This window comes from Manis pentadactyla, chromosome 11, assembly GCF_030020395.1.
Source record: "Manis pentadactyla isolate mManPen7 chromosome 11, mManPen7.hap1, whole genome shotgun sequence".
NCBI lineage: Eukaryota > Metazoa > Chordata > Mammalia > Pholidota > Manidae > Manis > Manis pentadactyla.
This window is the reverse complement of record NC_080029.1, coordinates 60386858-60402867: the sequence shown is the minus strand read 5'-3', so window position 1 is coordinate 60402867 and position 16010 is coordinate 60386858. Positions and strand designations below refer to the sequence as shown.

The 16010-nt window shown below is 36.4% G+C and overlaps 1 protein-coding gene across 11 annotated transcripts in view; it reads left to right on the top strand.

Moving 5' to 3' along the window:
• The window catches only part of MIA2 (MIA SH3 domain ER export factor 2), a 99710-nt gene that overhangs the window by 31742 nt on the left and 51958 nt on the right, over nucleotides 1-16010 (top strand). For 10 of the 11 annotated variants that reach the window (XM_036881231.2, XM_036881230.2, XM_036881225.2 and 7 more), the window contains 3 exons: nucleotides 3874-4005; nucleotides 11917-11938; nucleotides 12031-12119. In XM_036881231.2, coding sequence (XP_036737126.2) covers nucleotides 3874-4005; nucleotides 11917-11938; nucleotides 12031-12119 — 243 coding nt within the window. The remainder of the gene's footprint in view (nucleotides 1-3873; nucleotides 4006-11916; nucleotides 11939-12030; nucleotides 12120-16010) is intronic. The other variant, XM_036881228.2, reaches the window with a different exon arrangement.

The window sequence follows — 16010 nt, the reverse complement described above, 5'->3', positions numbered from 1 at the left end:
ACTTTTTTCTCTCTGTGCCTCAGCTTCTTTGTATTTATCTTCTCTAATTTCTGTTTCATTTATCATCTCCTCTACTTCATCTAATCTGCTTTTAAATCCCTCCATTGTAGGTTTCATTTCAGATACTGTATTCTTTAATGATTGAATCTCATTCCTGAATTCTTCCCTGAGTTCTTGAATATTTTTCTGTACTTTGTTAGCATGTTTATGATTTTTATTTTGAAATCTCTTTCAGGAAGACTGATGAGTTCAGTTTCACTTGGCCGTCTTTCTGGTATTTATGGTATTTTGGTTTGAACCAGGTTCCTTTGATGTTTCATATTTGTAGGTGGCGCCCTCTAGCGCCCAGCTCTACTCTCTTGAGCTCCTCAGCCTCTGGAGCAATGGCGGGGGTCGCAGGCAAGCGGTGCTCGTGCCTGTCAGGAGGAAAGATGTCTTTCCTGCTTCGCAGCCACAGTGCCTGTTCTCCCGTGCCAGGGCCTGTGGGCCGAGCATGCAGGGAGAAGCCTTTATGCTTCGCACTTGTAGCTGCCATAGGCAGGACCTCCCTCTGGCTGGCCTGGCACCATGATGGGGCAGCTGATTTGTGAGCCGGTGCCCCCCAAAAGCAAGGCACTGTAGGGTGTGTATCACGGTTGCTGGCTTCGGAGCTGTGTAGCCAGCGGGATGGAGTGCCTGAAGCTCCTGAAAGCTCCCAACCTGCTGGGCAGAGTGCGCCCAGACAATTTTGTCCGCCTGTTCTTTCTCCTGAGCAGTAAGCTCTGTGCAATCCTTGCCTTTTAGAACCCTCTTGCTGTTAGGAAATCTCTCAGACTGTCCTTTCTTTTGCCCTAGAGTGGCCGGATGTGGATCCCTGTTTTCCACATGTGGCTGGTATCTCAGTCTCTCCAAGTACTCCACCTGTCTTAGCTTTTCCTTTATCTCTGTGATTGGCTTTGGGAATGACCACCTCCCTCCCCACATTATGGGTGATACCATAACCCTTTGGAAGAAGTTTGTGATTTCAATAAAACATAGACTGTAACAGATGGTCTGACTATAAAGTGGCCTCTCTAGGACATGCACATAGATTTGTCCCAATAAACCAGTGTTATAAAATTCAAGAGTTGTTGTCACAGATTTGTGAATTATCATTATAGTGGTAATTAAAACCTTGAAAGTAGATGAGATTAAAAGGAGAGTATGTTTTGTAAAAGTATCTGGCATTTAGCTTGTTAATAAATGTGAAATAAGTGAATGGGTGAATGGATGTTAACAGCTTGTCTTGAGGTAATTATTATTTTGCAGATGCTGTTTCACCTTGCTAAGGCTGAACTCTAATTCTGCTCTACTTCTTTTTAGACTATTTGACTCTAAAGCTTTCCTAATCCCTTTTAAAGGATAATAATTGTTATTACTTTTACTTTATGGTTACCAGTTTACATTTATGTAAAATAAAAAAAGACCTAAGAAAATTAAGAGGTATACTAAAAACAGTTTTCATCAAACTTGCTTGTGAATAATGAGTCAGTCAGTCCTCCTTTTAAACTTTTGGTGGTTTACTACTAATTACAGGGAAAAAAAACCCCTCAATTTTTTAGCATGACTAATATATATAAAGGGGAAATTATTTTGTTAAGTTCTGTATTTTGGAGAAGTATGCCGTCAATGGAACTTTGCCTTATAATCAAATATTCTCAAGGCTTGTATGTTGACATTCTATTATATTGTCTTTATTAATATATATCTTGTTTACTTTAGGTTAGATGGAAAACAATTTTAATTTTACCCTACCACATTTTGTCAATTTGATCGTTTCTTTTAAAATACTGGGTCTGTAACTCCTTTAGTACTCATGTTTTTGAGTGGAATAGGTCTTAAGTGTTTTGCAATTAATCACTATCATTTTCTGCAGGGTTACCTGTCTCTTCTAAATTTTAGGGCCACTTTACCTAATTGTGTATAAATCATATTTATTGATGTTTGTTTGGTTATTCTTTCTATACTTTTGTGAGATAGGATACTATAGTGCAGTTAAAATTTAAGGGTGGAAAAATCTCTATGAGGAAGCCAGAATATTTAAGACTTGAGCACTGATTTGTAGATTCTTTTCTGTTCTTCAGTCTACGAGATTCAACCAGCTCAAGGCTTTAACCTAGAATTTACCATCTCCTTTAAGAACAGAAGGGCTGATAAAATGCTATTGAACTTAAGAATTATCATTATACTAAAGATAGCTGCATTTTTTATCTGAGTGATGCTTTTAGAGTTGTCCCTGAAAGTGTTGGAGTGTTGTAAAGAAATCATATTAATTAGATTTTCAAAGCAGTGTGCATTTTGTTTTGAAATGGTGAGTTGAAAGTAAGATGCTTAGACAATATATGAACTGTAAAGAAACTTATTTTCTCCACAGTATTGTGTGTTGAATGCCTCTTTTTCTCAGAGGCAGAAATATATTTATATCTCTATATCTATTTTATGATGGATTAGCTATATTGATGTCATATTTCTGTGAACTGGTGACCGAGGTAATGTAGGGGGAGACAGAGATAGAGATCAGGGTAAAGGCAGTATTTTTTTAGAAGCGGTATAAGCAGGTGTACTTAATACAGATTAGTGAACTATGGTGGCAGTTTGGAAGGAGTATGTATGTGGATCAGAATTATACAAAAGATTTTGGGGAGAATAGACAATAAACGGTGTTTCTTCTTGGTAGAAAGGGAAGATTTGCCATAGAGGTTCTGGGTTGAACCTGGAAAGAATCAAACCTGGTCAGACTTCAAGTTTTTCTTAAAAGGACATTTTTCTTCCCCCCCTACCATTTTCCTTTCTATGTGATCAAGTAATACCTGGGGCCTGGTAACAAAGAAAAGAATAACACTATTGAGTCAGGATGGATACTGAACTAGCCCAGAGAAAGATGAAATACAGAAGCAACTGCAAAAGCCTTAAGCTGTTTTGTGCTGAAAACCTGCTAGAGAGAAAAGTAATGTAGAAAGGCCATGGTTATAGGATCATGGTCTTTGAGGTGGAATAATAGAAATAGTTATCTTTACTGAGTGCCTGACCTGCATGTTCAAACAGCATTATTCCCATTACAGATAAGAGAAGGAGCCACAGAGGTAGAGGGACACAAATTCCAAACCCAAAGCTCCTTTAGTGGTTTTCACTTTTCCTACCCACCCCCTACCCTCACCCCACATAGGGAAATCTTACATGGAACCCAGCATACTCTGCACACAAAAAGCTTACCTTCTTTCTTTGACCTCCTCTCTGCACTGCTCTCATTCTCAGAAGCTCCAAGGCACCTCTGTAGAACTCCAGTTTGGAAATCATTGCATTTCACCATATTGTGGTTCTTAATCAGTTGGTGATAGTGTTGGAAAGTTGCCAGAGAAATGTGCCCTGATACCCTGTGTTGTTGGTAGTCTGCCAGCCCATTTTATGAAAAGTGTGTTAATAGCGTTTACACATAAACTTGTACTTATGTTTGTGTTGTAATGTGTTTAGGCTGCTGTTAACAGAAATGCCCTATCTCGGTGGCTTAACAACTTTATAGTTCTGGAGGCTGTACACCAAGATCAAAGTGCCCCAGATCCTGTGTTTGCTGAGGCACACTTCCTGGTTTATAGTCTTACTATAACCTCATGTGGTGGAGGGGTCAAGGGAGCTCTCTGTGGCCTCTTCTTTGACAGCATGAATCCCATTCAGGAGGGCTGCACTCTATGACCTAATCACATTCCAGAAGCCTTACTTCCAGTCACCATTATATGGGGGATTAAGTTTTAACAAATAAATTTTGGGAGGACACAGACATTTCGTGTATAGCAGTTTGCAATCAGCAGTTTTTATCAAAAGTGTATTTTTAAGAAGTTAATTTTCTTTGTCTTGAAGGTTGTGGCAGCATTGCCTGAAGATATGAGACCAGGTCCTAATCCCTATGGTTTTCCATGGGAGTTGGTGATATGTGCAGCTGTCCTTGGGATTTTTGCTGTTCTCTTGTTTTCATGGAGAAGTTTTCGATCGGTAAGTCACCAGTGCTGTATACTAAGAGAAAGTTCACTTTGCCTTCAGGTTGAACAAGTAATATGAGAATCATAGCTCTTATTTTAAGGGAACAAATTAGGATGTCGTTATGTGCTTTACTCATGTTACTGTGTGGCTACTGGAAACTGAATATGGGTTTAAATACTTAAGTGTAAACATTTTAAAGAATTTCTGTGTAGGAGTATTTTACACTAATACTGAAACACTGCCTTTATTTATTAGTTTATTAGGTCTGTGTTTATTTATTTATTTATTTATATTAAGGTATCATTGATATACAATCACATGATGTGATTACTACATATCCCCTGTTACAGTCACTGTCCATCAGCGTAGTAAGATGCTATAGAACCACTACTTGTCTTCTCTGTGTTATACTGCCTTCCCTGTGCCCCACCCACATTATGTGTGCTAATTGTATTGCCACTTTTCCCATTCTCCCTCTCTTCCCACCCACCCTTCCCAGTCCCTTTCCCTTTGGTAACTGTTAATCCATTCTTGGGTTCTGTGAGTCTGCTGCTGTTTTGTTCCTTCAGTTTTTGCTTTGTTCTTATACTCCACAGATGAGTGAAATCATTTGGTACTTGGCTTTCTCTGCCTGGCTTATTTCGCTGAGCATATTACCCTCTAGCTCCATCCATGTTGTTGTTCCAAATGGTAGGATTTGTTTTCTTCTTATGGTTGAATAATATTCCATTGTGTATATGTACCACATCTTCTTTATCCAATCATCTACTGATGGACACTTAGGTTGCTTCCATATCTTGGCTATTGTAAATAGTGCTGTGATAAACAGGGGTGCATATGTCTTTTAGAATCTGTGATCCTGTGTTCTTAGGGTAAATTCCTAAGAGTAGAATTCCTGGGTCAAACCGTATTTCTATTTTTACTTTTCTGAGAAACCTCCATACTGCTTTCAACAATGGTTGAACTAATTTACATTCCCACCAGCAATGTAGGAGGGTTACCCTTTCTCCACATCCTCGCCAGCATGTTGTTGTTTGTCTTTTGGATGGTGGCCATCCTAACTGGTGTGAGGTGATATCTCATTGTGATTTTAATTTGCATTTCTCTGATTAGCGATGTGGAGCATCTTTTCATGTGCCTGTTGACTATCTGAATTTCTTCTTTGGAGAAGTGTCTGTTTATATCCTCCATCCATTTTTTAATCAGGTTATTTGTTCTTTGGTTGTTGAGTTACAGGAGCTCTTCATATATTTTGAATGTTAACCCATTATTGGACATGTCATATATGAATATATTCTCCCATATTGTAGGATGCCTGTTTGTTCTACTGATGGTATCCTTTGCTGTACAGAAGCTTTTTAGTTTGATATAGTCCCACTTGTCCATTTTTGCTTTTGTTCCCCTTGCCTGAGGAGATATGTTCATGAAAAAGTTGCTCATGTTTATATTCAAGAGAGTTTTGCTTATGTTTTCTTCTAAGAGTTTTATGGTTTCATGACTTACATTCAGGTCTTTGATCCATTTTGAGTTTCCTTTTGTGTATGGAGCTAGACAGTAATCCAGTTTCATTCTCTTGCATGTAGCTGTCTAGTTTTGCCAACACCAGTTGTTGAAGAGGCTGTCATTTCCCCATTGTATATCCATGGCTCTTTTATTATATATTAAGTGACCATATATGCTTGGTTTTATATGTGGGCTCTAAATTCTGTTCATTTGATCTATGGGTCTGTTCTTGTGCCAGTACCAAATTGTTTTGATTACTGTAGCTTTGTAGTAGAGCTTGAAGTTGGGAAGCATAATCCCCCCTGCTTTATTCTTCCTTCTCAGGATTGCTTTGTCTATTTGGAGTATTGCTGGTTCCATATAAATTTTAGAACTATTTGTTCTAGTTCATTGAAGAATGATGTTGGTATTTTGATAGAGATTGCATTGAATCTGTAGATTGCTTTAGGCAGGATGGCCATTTTGACAATACTTCCTACCCAAGAGCATGGGATGAATTACCATTTGTTAGTGTCCTCTTTAATTTCTCTTAAGAGTGTCTTGCAGTTTTTAAGGTATAGGTCTTTCATTTCCTTGGTTAGGTTTATTCTTAGGTATTTTATTCTTTTTGATGCAATTGTGAATGGAATTGTTTTTCTGATTTCTCTTTCTGCTAGTTCATTGTTAGTGTATAGGAATGCCACAGATTTCTGTGTATTAATTTCTGTGTATTAATCTGTGCCGAATTTCGATATTAGTTCTAGTAGTTTTGGAGTGGATTCTTTAGGGTTTTTTATGTACAATATCATGTCATCTGCAAGCAGGGACAGTTTAACTTCTTCCTTGCCAATCTGGATACCTTTTATTTCTTTGTGTTGCCTGATTGCCATGGCTAGGACCTCCAGTACTATGTTGAATAAAAGTGGGGAGAGTGGGCATCCTTGTCTTGTTACTGATCTTAAAGGAAAAGCTTTCAGCTTTTCTCTGTTAAGTATGATGTTTTCTATGGGTTTGTCATATGGCCTTTATTATGTTGAGGTACTTGTCCTCTATACCCATTTTTTGAGAGTTTTTATCATGAATGGGTGTTGAATTTTGTCAAATGCCTTTTCAGCATCTATGGAGATGGTCATGTGATTTGTGTCCTTCTTTTTATTGATATTGTGGATGATGTTGATTTAGTTTCAAATGTACCATCCTTGCATCCCTGGGGTGAATCCCACTTGATCCTGATGTATGATCTTGATGTATTTTTGAATTTGGTTTGCTAATATTTTGTTGAGTATTTCTACATGTATGTTCATCAGGAATATTGGTCTGTAGTTTTCTTTTTTTGTGGTTGTCTTTGCCTGGTTTTGATAGTAATGTGATGCTAGTTTCATAGAATGAGTTTGGAAGTATGCCCTCCTCTTCTATTTTTTGGAAAACTTTAAGGAGAATGGGTATTATGTCTTCTCTAAATGTCTGGTAAAATTCAGCAGTGAAGCCATCTGGTATGGGAGTTTTGTTCTTGTGTAGTTTTTTGATTACTGATTCAATTTCATTGCTGGTAATTGGTCTGTTCAGATTTTCTGTTTCTTCCTGGGTCAGTTTTGGAAGGCTGTATTTTTCTAGAAAGTTGTCCATTTATTCTAGTTTATCCAGTTTGTTAGCATATAATTATTTGTATTTCTGAGGTGTCTGTAGTGATTTTTCCTTTCTCACATCTGATTCTGTTTATGTGTATAGATTATCTTTTTTTCTCGATATGTCTGACTAAGGGTTTATCTATTTTGTTTATTTTGTCAAAGAACCAGCTCTTGGTTTCATTAAAATTTTTTTCTATTGCTTTATTCTTCTCAATTTTATTTTTTTCTTCTCTGATCTTTATTATGTTCCTCCTTCTACTGACTTTGGACAATATTTGTTCTTTTTCCAGTTTCAATAATTGTGACTGTAGACTGTTCATTTGGGATTGTTTTTCCTTCTTTAAATAGGCCTGGATTGCTATATACTTTTCTCTTAGAACTGCCTTTGCTGTGTCCCACAGAAGTTGTGGCATTGAGCTCTTGTTTTCATATATTGCTTGATCTCTGTTTTAATTTGGTCATTGATTCGTTGATTATTTGTGAGCATGTTGTTAAGCCTCCATGGGTTGTTAGCCTTTTAGTTTTTTTTGTACAATTTATTTCTAGTTTCATACCTTTGTGCTCTGAGAAGCTGGTTGGTACAATTTCAATCTTTTTGAATTTTCTGAGGCTCTTTTTGTGGCCTAGTATGTGGTCTATTCTGGAAAATGTTCCATGTGCTCTTGAGAAGAATGTACATCCTGCTGCTTTTGGGTGTAGAGTTCTGTAGATGTCTGTTAGGTCCATCTGTTCTAATGTGTTGTTCAGTGCCTCTGTCTCCTTGCTTATTTTCTGTCTGGTTGATCTGTCCTTTGGATTGAGTGGTGTGTTGAAGTCTCCTAAAATGAATGCATTGCATTCTGTTTCTCCCTTTAATTCTTTAAGTATTTGTTTCAGACATGTAGGTGTTGCTGTGTTGAGTGCATAGATATTTATAATGGTTATATCCTTTTGTTGGACTGACCCCTTTATCATTATGAATGTCCTTCTTTGTCTCTTGTTACTTTCTTTGTTTTGAAGTCTATTTTGTCTGATATAAGTACTCTAACACCTGCCTTTTTCTCCCTATTGTTTGCATGAAATATCTTTTTCCATCCCTTCACTTTTAGTGTGTGTATGTTTTGGGTTTCAAGTGAGTCTCTTGTAGGCAGCAGATAGATGGGTCTTGGTTTTTTATCCATTCTGTAACTCTATGTCTTTTGATTGGTGCATTTAGTCCATTTACATTTAGGGTGATTATCTATAGATATATACTTACTAATTTTCTTGGTTAGGTTTGATTCTTCGTCACTAAAGGTTCTAGGCAGCTTTTGATTCTTGGTTACTAAAGGTTCTAGGCAGCTTCTTTACTATCTGGCAGTGTCCCTTAACTCACTTATTACGCTATTATAAACACCATCTGAGGATTCTTTTTTCTCTCCCTTCTTTTTCTTCCTCCTCCACTCTTTATACGGTAGGTGTCATATTCTGTACTCTTTGTGTATCCCTTCACTGATTTTGGGGGTAGCTGATTTCATTTTGCATTTGGTTAGTATTTAGTTGGTCTACTTCCTTTGCTGTGGTTATATTTTCTCTGGTGACAGCTATTTAACCTTAGGCACACTTCCCTCTAGAGCAGTTACTTGAAAATACACTGTAGAGATGGTTTGTGGAAGGTAAATTCCCTCAAATTTTGCTTATCTGGGAATTGTTTAATCCCTCCTTCAAATTTAAATGATAGTATTGCTGGGTAGAGTATTCTAGGTTCGAGGTCCTTCTGTTTCATTGCATTGAATATATCATGTCACTCCCTTCTGGCCTGTAAGGTATCTCCTTGGAAGTCTGATGATAGCCTAATGGGTTTACCTTTGAAGATGATTTTTTTTTTCACTCTCTGACTGCTTTTAATACTCTTTCCTTGTCCTTGAACTTTGCCATTTTATTTATTATATGTCTTGGTGTTGTCTTCCTTGGGTCCCGTGTGTTGGTACATCTGTGGACTTCCATGGCCTGAGAGACTATTTCCTTCCCCAGATTTGGGAAGTTTTCAGCAATTATTACTTCAAAGACACTTTCTCTTCCTTTTTCTCTCTATTCTTCTTCTGGTACCCCTATAATGAAAATATTGTTCCGTTTGGATTGGTCACATGGTTCTTCTTAAAATTCTTTAATTCCTAGAGATCCTTTTTTCTCTGTCTACTTCAGCTTTGCTGAATTCCTGTTCTCTGATTTCCATTCCATTGACTGTTTCTTCTACCTCATCTAATTGTTTTAAATCCCTTCATTGTTTGTTTCATGTCAGTTATCCCCTTCCTGTTTGTCCCTTAGCTGTTGAATATTTTTCTGTAGCTCCATTAGCATGCTACTGACTTTTAATGTGAATTCTTTTTCAGGAATATTGGTGATTTCAGTCTCACCAAGCCCTCTTTCTGGGTTTGAGGGATTTTGTATTGAACAGGGTTCTTCTGCCTTTCGTAGTACTCAAATGATGGGAGTCGCAGGCAAATGGCACAGGTGTCAGCTGGGAGGACAAAAGTCCCTTCTTGCCTGCCAGTCACCTTGCCTGTCTCTGCTGTCTGTGCTGGTTAACCACGCACAGGAAGTGGACTCTGGGTTAATCCCCTAAGCTGCCATTGGCGGGGTGGCCCTTGGCATGGCTTAGGCAATTGCAGGAGTTGCAGGTGAGTAGCGTGGTTATTTGCAGGGATGGAAAATCCCTTTCATGCTTCTTGGTCGCTGTGCCTGTCTCCACTGTTTGTGCCCATTAAGCACATGCAGGGAGTAGCCTCTGGGTAATACCCTAGCTGCCGTTGGTGGGGCTGCCCTCCTGCTGGCCTAGTCAATGGCGGGGGTTGTAGGTGAGTGGCGAGGATATTTGCAGGGATGGAAAAGCCCTTTTGTGCTTCGTGGTCTCTGTGCCTGTCTTCGCTGTCTGTGCTGGTTAACTGCATGCAGGGAGCAGCGTTTGGGTTGATCCCCTATGCTTCTTTGGGTGGGCTGGCCCTCGGGATGGCCTAGGGTGATGGTGGGGGTTGCTGGCAAGCAGTGCAGGTGTTCGCAGGGACAGCAAAGCCCTTTCGTACTTCTTGGTTGCCTTGCCTGTCTCTGCTGTCTGGGCTGGTTAGCTGCACACAGGGTGAAGCCTTTGCATTAAGCTGTGTAGCTGCTGTATGTGGGGCTGCCCTCTGGCTGTTCTGCAGCAATGGTGGGGCCAGCAGGTTCACATGCTGGTGCCAGCAGGGAGGAAGGAGCGGCAGGCTGTTTATTGCTATGAAGGGCCTCGAGGCTGTGTTGCCAACCATGGTGATAGGTCGCCTGAAGCTGCTTAAAGTTCCCTGCCTGTTGGGCTGAGTGTGCCAGGATGATTTTTGTCCACCTGTTCCTTCTCCTAAACCTTTGCCCCTTTAGTAGCCCTCTGACTGTTGAGAGGTCCCTTAAAGTGTCTTTTTTCTTTTGTCCCAGGGCACCTGGTTTTGGGAACCTGTTTGCAGTCTTAGTCTCAGACTTTGCTTTGCAGCTCCTCTAATCTCCAGAGCACCATGCAGTGTGGGTCTATGCTCCCAGGGTAGATTTCCAGGGCTGGTTGTTTAGCAGTCCTGTGCTTCCACTCCCTCCCCGCTTTGATTCTTTTCCTCCTGCCGGAGAGTTGTGGTTGGGGGAGTGCTTGGGTCCTGCCGGGTCATAGCTTTTTATCTTACCCTTTTCTGTGACATGTTGACTTCTCTCAGATGTAGACTGGCTGGTGTACTCTTACTTCTAGTCACTCTTTTAGAAATAACTGTATTTGCTGTATTTTCAAAATATATGTCGTTTTGGGAGGAGATTTCCTCCACACTTCTCATGCCACCATCTTTTCTTCTTGTTCTTTTCTGTCCATTTGATTCTTACTCATTTGCAAGTAATCTGTTTTCTGTGGAAGCTTTCAGAAGCTTTCAGAATCTTTTGATTTAATATTCTTTTTTCGATATAGTGTGTCTAGGTTTGAATATTCGTTTTCTTATTTCTTCTTTATAATTCTCTGAAATCTTTAAACATGAGCTCTTTTATCTTTTTAAAATCCTTTTAACTCTTTTAAAAAATTAATTTAACATTTTTTAAATGGGAATTTTCTTCTGCATTTTGCATTGTTTTCCCCTCTTTTTGGGACTAGTTTTCAGGTGTTGGCTCTTCTGAATCTGATTTCTGTACCTCTTTGACTTTTTTTTCCCAAATTTTGTATGGTGTTAACTTTTGAGATAGTTCCTCATCCAATGTTTCAATTCACTAGTTATTCCTCATCTAGTGTACTTTGACTTTTAAGTTTTGTCTCTTTTAATTTATCCCTAAACATCTTCTGTGGATGATTTAAGTCCCCATTGTTTTTTCTGCTTGCTTATATTACCTCAGCCTTAAGCCTGATTTCCATATAAACTAATTTTCCTTCATTATTTGAGATAGAGAAGTTAAAGAAGAAAATGGTTTGTTTGCTCTTTATACTCAATTCAGATCCAAGGCCCAATGATAACGTTTCTTAAACTGTGTTATTTTGGATATTAGCTCTAGGGGAGAGGATAACAGGGCTTTTGGAATTGTTTTAGAGTTATTTTTGAGGAACAATGGGCTGAATGAAATGAAAGGGGTATCTTTAAAATAGAGTTATTTCAGTCTTTCATATGCTAATACACATTGTGAATCTTCAGTAGTGACCCTTTAATACATAACCTTTTTCTCATTGGAAACAGAACACTTTCTGTTAACTTGTATTCATACTAAGGTATTAAGAAAACCATTATTTTTAAGTTTGCAGTAGAAGTTAAATCAGATATACTTGAAAATATATTTGTTTTAATGTTTTTTTGTTAAAAATTTGTTACAGATTAGAAGCTGGCTTTATGTGGGTAAGCTCTCTTTTCTATTGTAGATCTTATCATTGTTTCTAATTTTAAGACTTTAAAAGTTTCAAATGGTAATAACCTTCTTTCTTTTTCAGAAAGAGAGAAAAAACTTGCTGTAGAACTTTCTATACTAATTGAAGAAAAATGTAAACTACTTGAAAAATTTAGCCTTGTTCAAAAAGAGGTAAGCATTTTTGAAAATGTTAACATTCATGGTAGAGGCCTGAGGACTTCATACTTTTCAGTGCCTGTTCTTCTGTGTAAGCTTAAGATTATTAAGATTATTAATGCTTATTTTTCAAAGTCTGAGTGTTCAGTTGCTACTCATATTACCAATCTTACTAATTTTAACCATTGTGGAAGGTGTGTAATGGTGTCTTATTGTGGTTTTGATTCACATTTCCCTGACTAATGAGGTCAAGCACCTTTTCATATTTTTTTTGGCCATTTGGATATTCCTTTTGTGAAGGTGCCTGTTCAAACCTTTTCACTTTTTGAAAGGTATGATTATCTTTTTCCTTTTTGATATGTATGATTTTTTCTTATTTTGTGTAGGAACCCTTTGTTAGATATATGTATTGTAAAGATCTTCTTCCAGTCTGTGATTTGCCTTTTTATTTCAAATGTGTCTTGGTAAGCAGAAGTTCTTAATTTTAACATATCCTGTTAGGAAATTTAATTACAATTACATTGAATATATATATCAGTTTGGAGAGAACTGACATTCTTGCAATGTTGAGTTCTTATCCATGGACTAGGGTGTATCCCTCTATTTATATTTTTAAAAAATTCTCATTATTTTATATATTTTTGTTTTGAGGTTTTACAAGGCTTTTCTTAGATTTATTCTCCGGTTTTTGATGATTTTTGAAATTATTATAAATAGAACATTTTTTGTTCAACTCCTTTGTTAAGAGATAATTCACATACTATGAAATTCACTCATTTAAGGTGTACAGATGAAAGGCTTTTAGTATATGCAGAGTTGTGTATCCATCACCACAATCAAATATAAACATTTTTATTACCCCTGAAAAGAACTCTGCACCTCTTACCTATCATCTTTCACCTAATCCCCCCTACTCCCAAGCCCAACTCTCTACCTGTTTCTATAAATTTGCCTATTCAGGTTCCATTTCACACAAATGGGATAGTACAATATGTGGTCCTTTGTGACTGGCCTTTTTTCAGTTCCATGTTTTCTCGGTTCATCCACGTTGTAGCATTTATCAGTACTTAATTTCGTTTTTCTTTTGCCAAATAATATTCTGTACCACAATTTATATATCCATTTCCCAGTTGATGGACATTTGGGTAATTCTGTGTCTTGGCTATTACACATGATGCTGCTCTGGACATTCATGTACAAGTTTTTGTGTGAATATATGTTTGCATTTCTTTTGCATATATGCTTATGGGTGGAATTGCTAGGTCTATATGTAACTTTTTGAAGAATTGCCAAATTTTCCACAGTGGCTGCACCAGTTTACATTCCCACTAGCAGTTTGGGAATGTTCCAGTTTCTCCACATCCTTCCTACACTTTTTATTATCTGTCTTTTGGATTATGGCCATCCTAGTGGGTGTGAAGTGGTATCTAACTGGTTTTAATTTTCATTTCCCTGGTGGCTAATGATGTCGAATTTCTTTTCATGTGCTTATTGCCGTTTGTATGTTTTTTTTTTCTATATGTCCAATTAGTTACTTTACCTGTTTTTTAATTGGGTTATTTATCTTTTTATTATTGAGTTGTAACTTTGTATATTATAAACATGTGTCTCTTATGAAATATGTGATTTGCAAAAATTTTCTATCATTCTTTGGGTTGTCTCCTCACTTTCTTGGTGGTGTCTTTGAAGCATAACAGTTTTTTAATTTTGATGATGCTCATTTTATCTATTTTATCTTTTGTTGGTTATATCAACAAAAGATAGATCTTTTGGTATCGTATCTAAGAAACCATTGCTTAAAACAAGGTCACAAAGATTTACATCTGTATTTCCTTCTAAAAGTTTTATGGTATTTGTTCTTATGTTTAGGTCTTTGATCTGTTTTGAATTAATTTTTGTATATTGTGTGAGGTAGGGGTCAACTTCATTCTTTGGCATGTGAATATTCAGTTTTCCCAGCACCATTTGTTGAAAGGACTATTCTTTACTCACTGAATTGTCATGACATTCTTGTTGAAAATCAGTTAACATAATTGTGAGGGATTGTTCCTGGACTTTTCTATTTCATTGATCTGTTTGTCTATCTCTATGCCAGTTCCATACTGTCTTGATTAGTGTAAGTGCTCCAACATTTTTTTTCCCCAAGATTATTTTGTCTACTACAGAATACTGAGTCCTTTGCATTTTCTGTGAATTTTAGAATGAGCTTTCAGTTTTTTACAGATAAATTGGCTGAGACTTTGAAAGGGCTCGTGTTGAATCTGTAGATCAATTTGGGAAGTTTAAACAAAATTAAGTCCTCTGATCTATGAATATGGATGTCTTTCCATTTATTTAGGTCTCCTTTATTTCAGTAATGTTTTGTAGTTTTCAGAGTATAAGGTTTGCACTTCTTTTGTTAAATTTATTCCTAAGTATTTTATTCTTTTTTATGCTTTGCATATTGTTTTTTAAATTTCTCTATTGATTTGCTAATTGTTGGTATATTACTCTCTTGTTATTTTCTAAACAGTTGGTGAGGTGTCCACCCTTTTATTTCTGATATTGGTTGTCCTTTTTTCTCTTTTTTTGCCCCTTTATCAATCTTGACAATGGTTTATCAATTTTATAGTGTTTTCAAAGAACAATCTTTTTGCTTAGTTGACCTTCTACTTTTTTTCTGTTTAAATACTGTCTTTATTACTTCTTTTTTCACTTTTCTTTGGTTTATTTTGCCTTTTTTTGGTTTACTTTGCTCCTCACTTATTGGGATGGGTACCTAAGTCATTGAGTTTTTTGCCTTTTATAACTTCTGCATTAAAGCTATAATTTGCTCTGGAAGTTTGGCATTCATTAAAGCATTTAATATGGTTTTCAGATCATTCAGTGTAAAATATTTTAAGTTTTTATTGTGATTTCTTCTCTGAAACATTGGTTATTTGGTAGGGTATTTATTAATTTCCTAACATAGGAATTTCCCAATAATTTCTTTGTTATTAATTATTAATTAATTCTTCCTAATTCTATTTAATTTAGAGAATATAGTCCTACATTGTTTGCAAATTTATGGCTTGGCATAAGATCAATTTCGGTATATGTTTTATATGCAATATAAATGTATACCTGTCACTGTCCTTGTGCTAATACCACACTATTTTTGTTTACTCTAGTTTATTAGTGTAAAAATATAGAAATCCAGTCAATTGTTAATTTTTTATTCTTTTTGTTTATTGGTTATTGACAGAACTATGCTAAAATTTCCTAATGTGACTGTGATTTTGTCTTTCTCAAAGTTTTGTCAATTTTATATATATTGAGGCTATGTTAGGTGCATACTGATTTAGAATTGTTTTGTTTTCCTGGTTAGTTGGATCTTTTATCTGGTATTTCTCTGGTAATTCTCGACTCTGTTTGATATTAGTGTAGTTACTCCAGTTTTCTCTCGGTAAGTATTTCCCATTATTTTACTCTCAATCTTTTTATGTACATACAGATCTTTTCCCATTATTTTACTGTCAGTCTTTTTATATACTTATATTTAAGCTGTCTCTTGGAAACAGCATATAATTAGTTGGGTTTTACTTTTTTTAAATCAGTCTAAAAAACCTTTGTATTAGTTTATTTGCATTTAATATAATTTCTAATTAGGGCTGAAATCTCACATTTTAAGTATTTATTTTTATTTGACCCACCTGTTCCATGTTATTCTGTTCTCTCTGATTTCCTTTTGGATTGAAATCATTTATTTTTTATCAGTTCATTAATTTCTTCATCATTGGGTTAGTTACAGATTTAAAAAAATTTTCTTTTAATGGTTACCTTAAATATTATAACATGTATCCTTAATTTATTAAAGTTGCATTTAAATTAGTGCTGTTTTTACTGGACAATGTAAGGATAAGGATCTTAGAATGCTTTAATTCCATT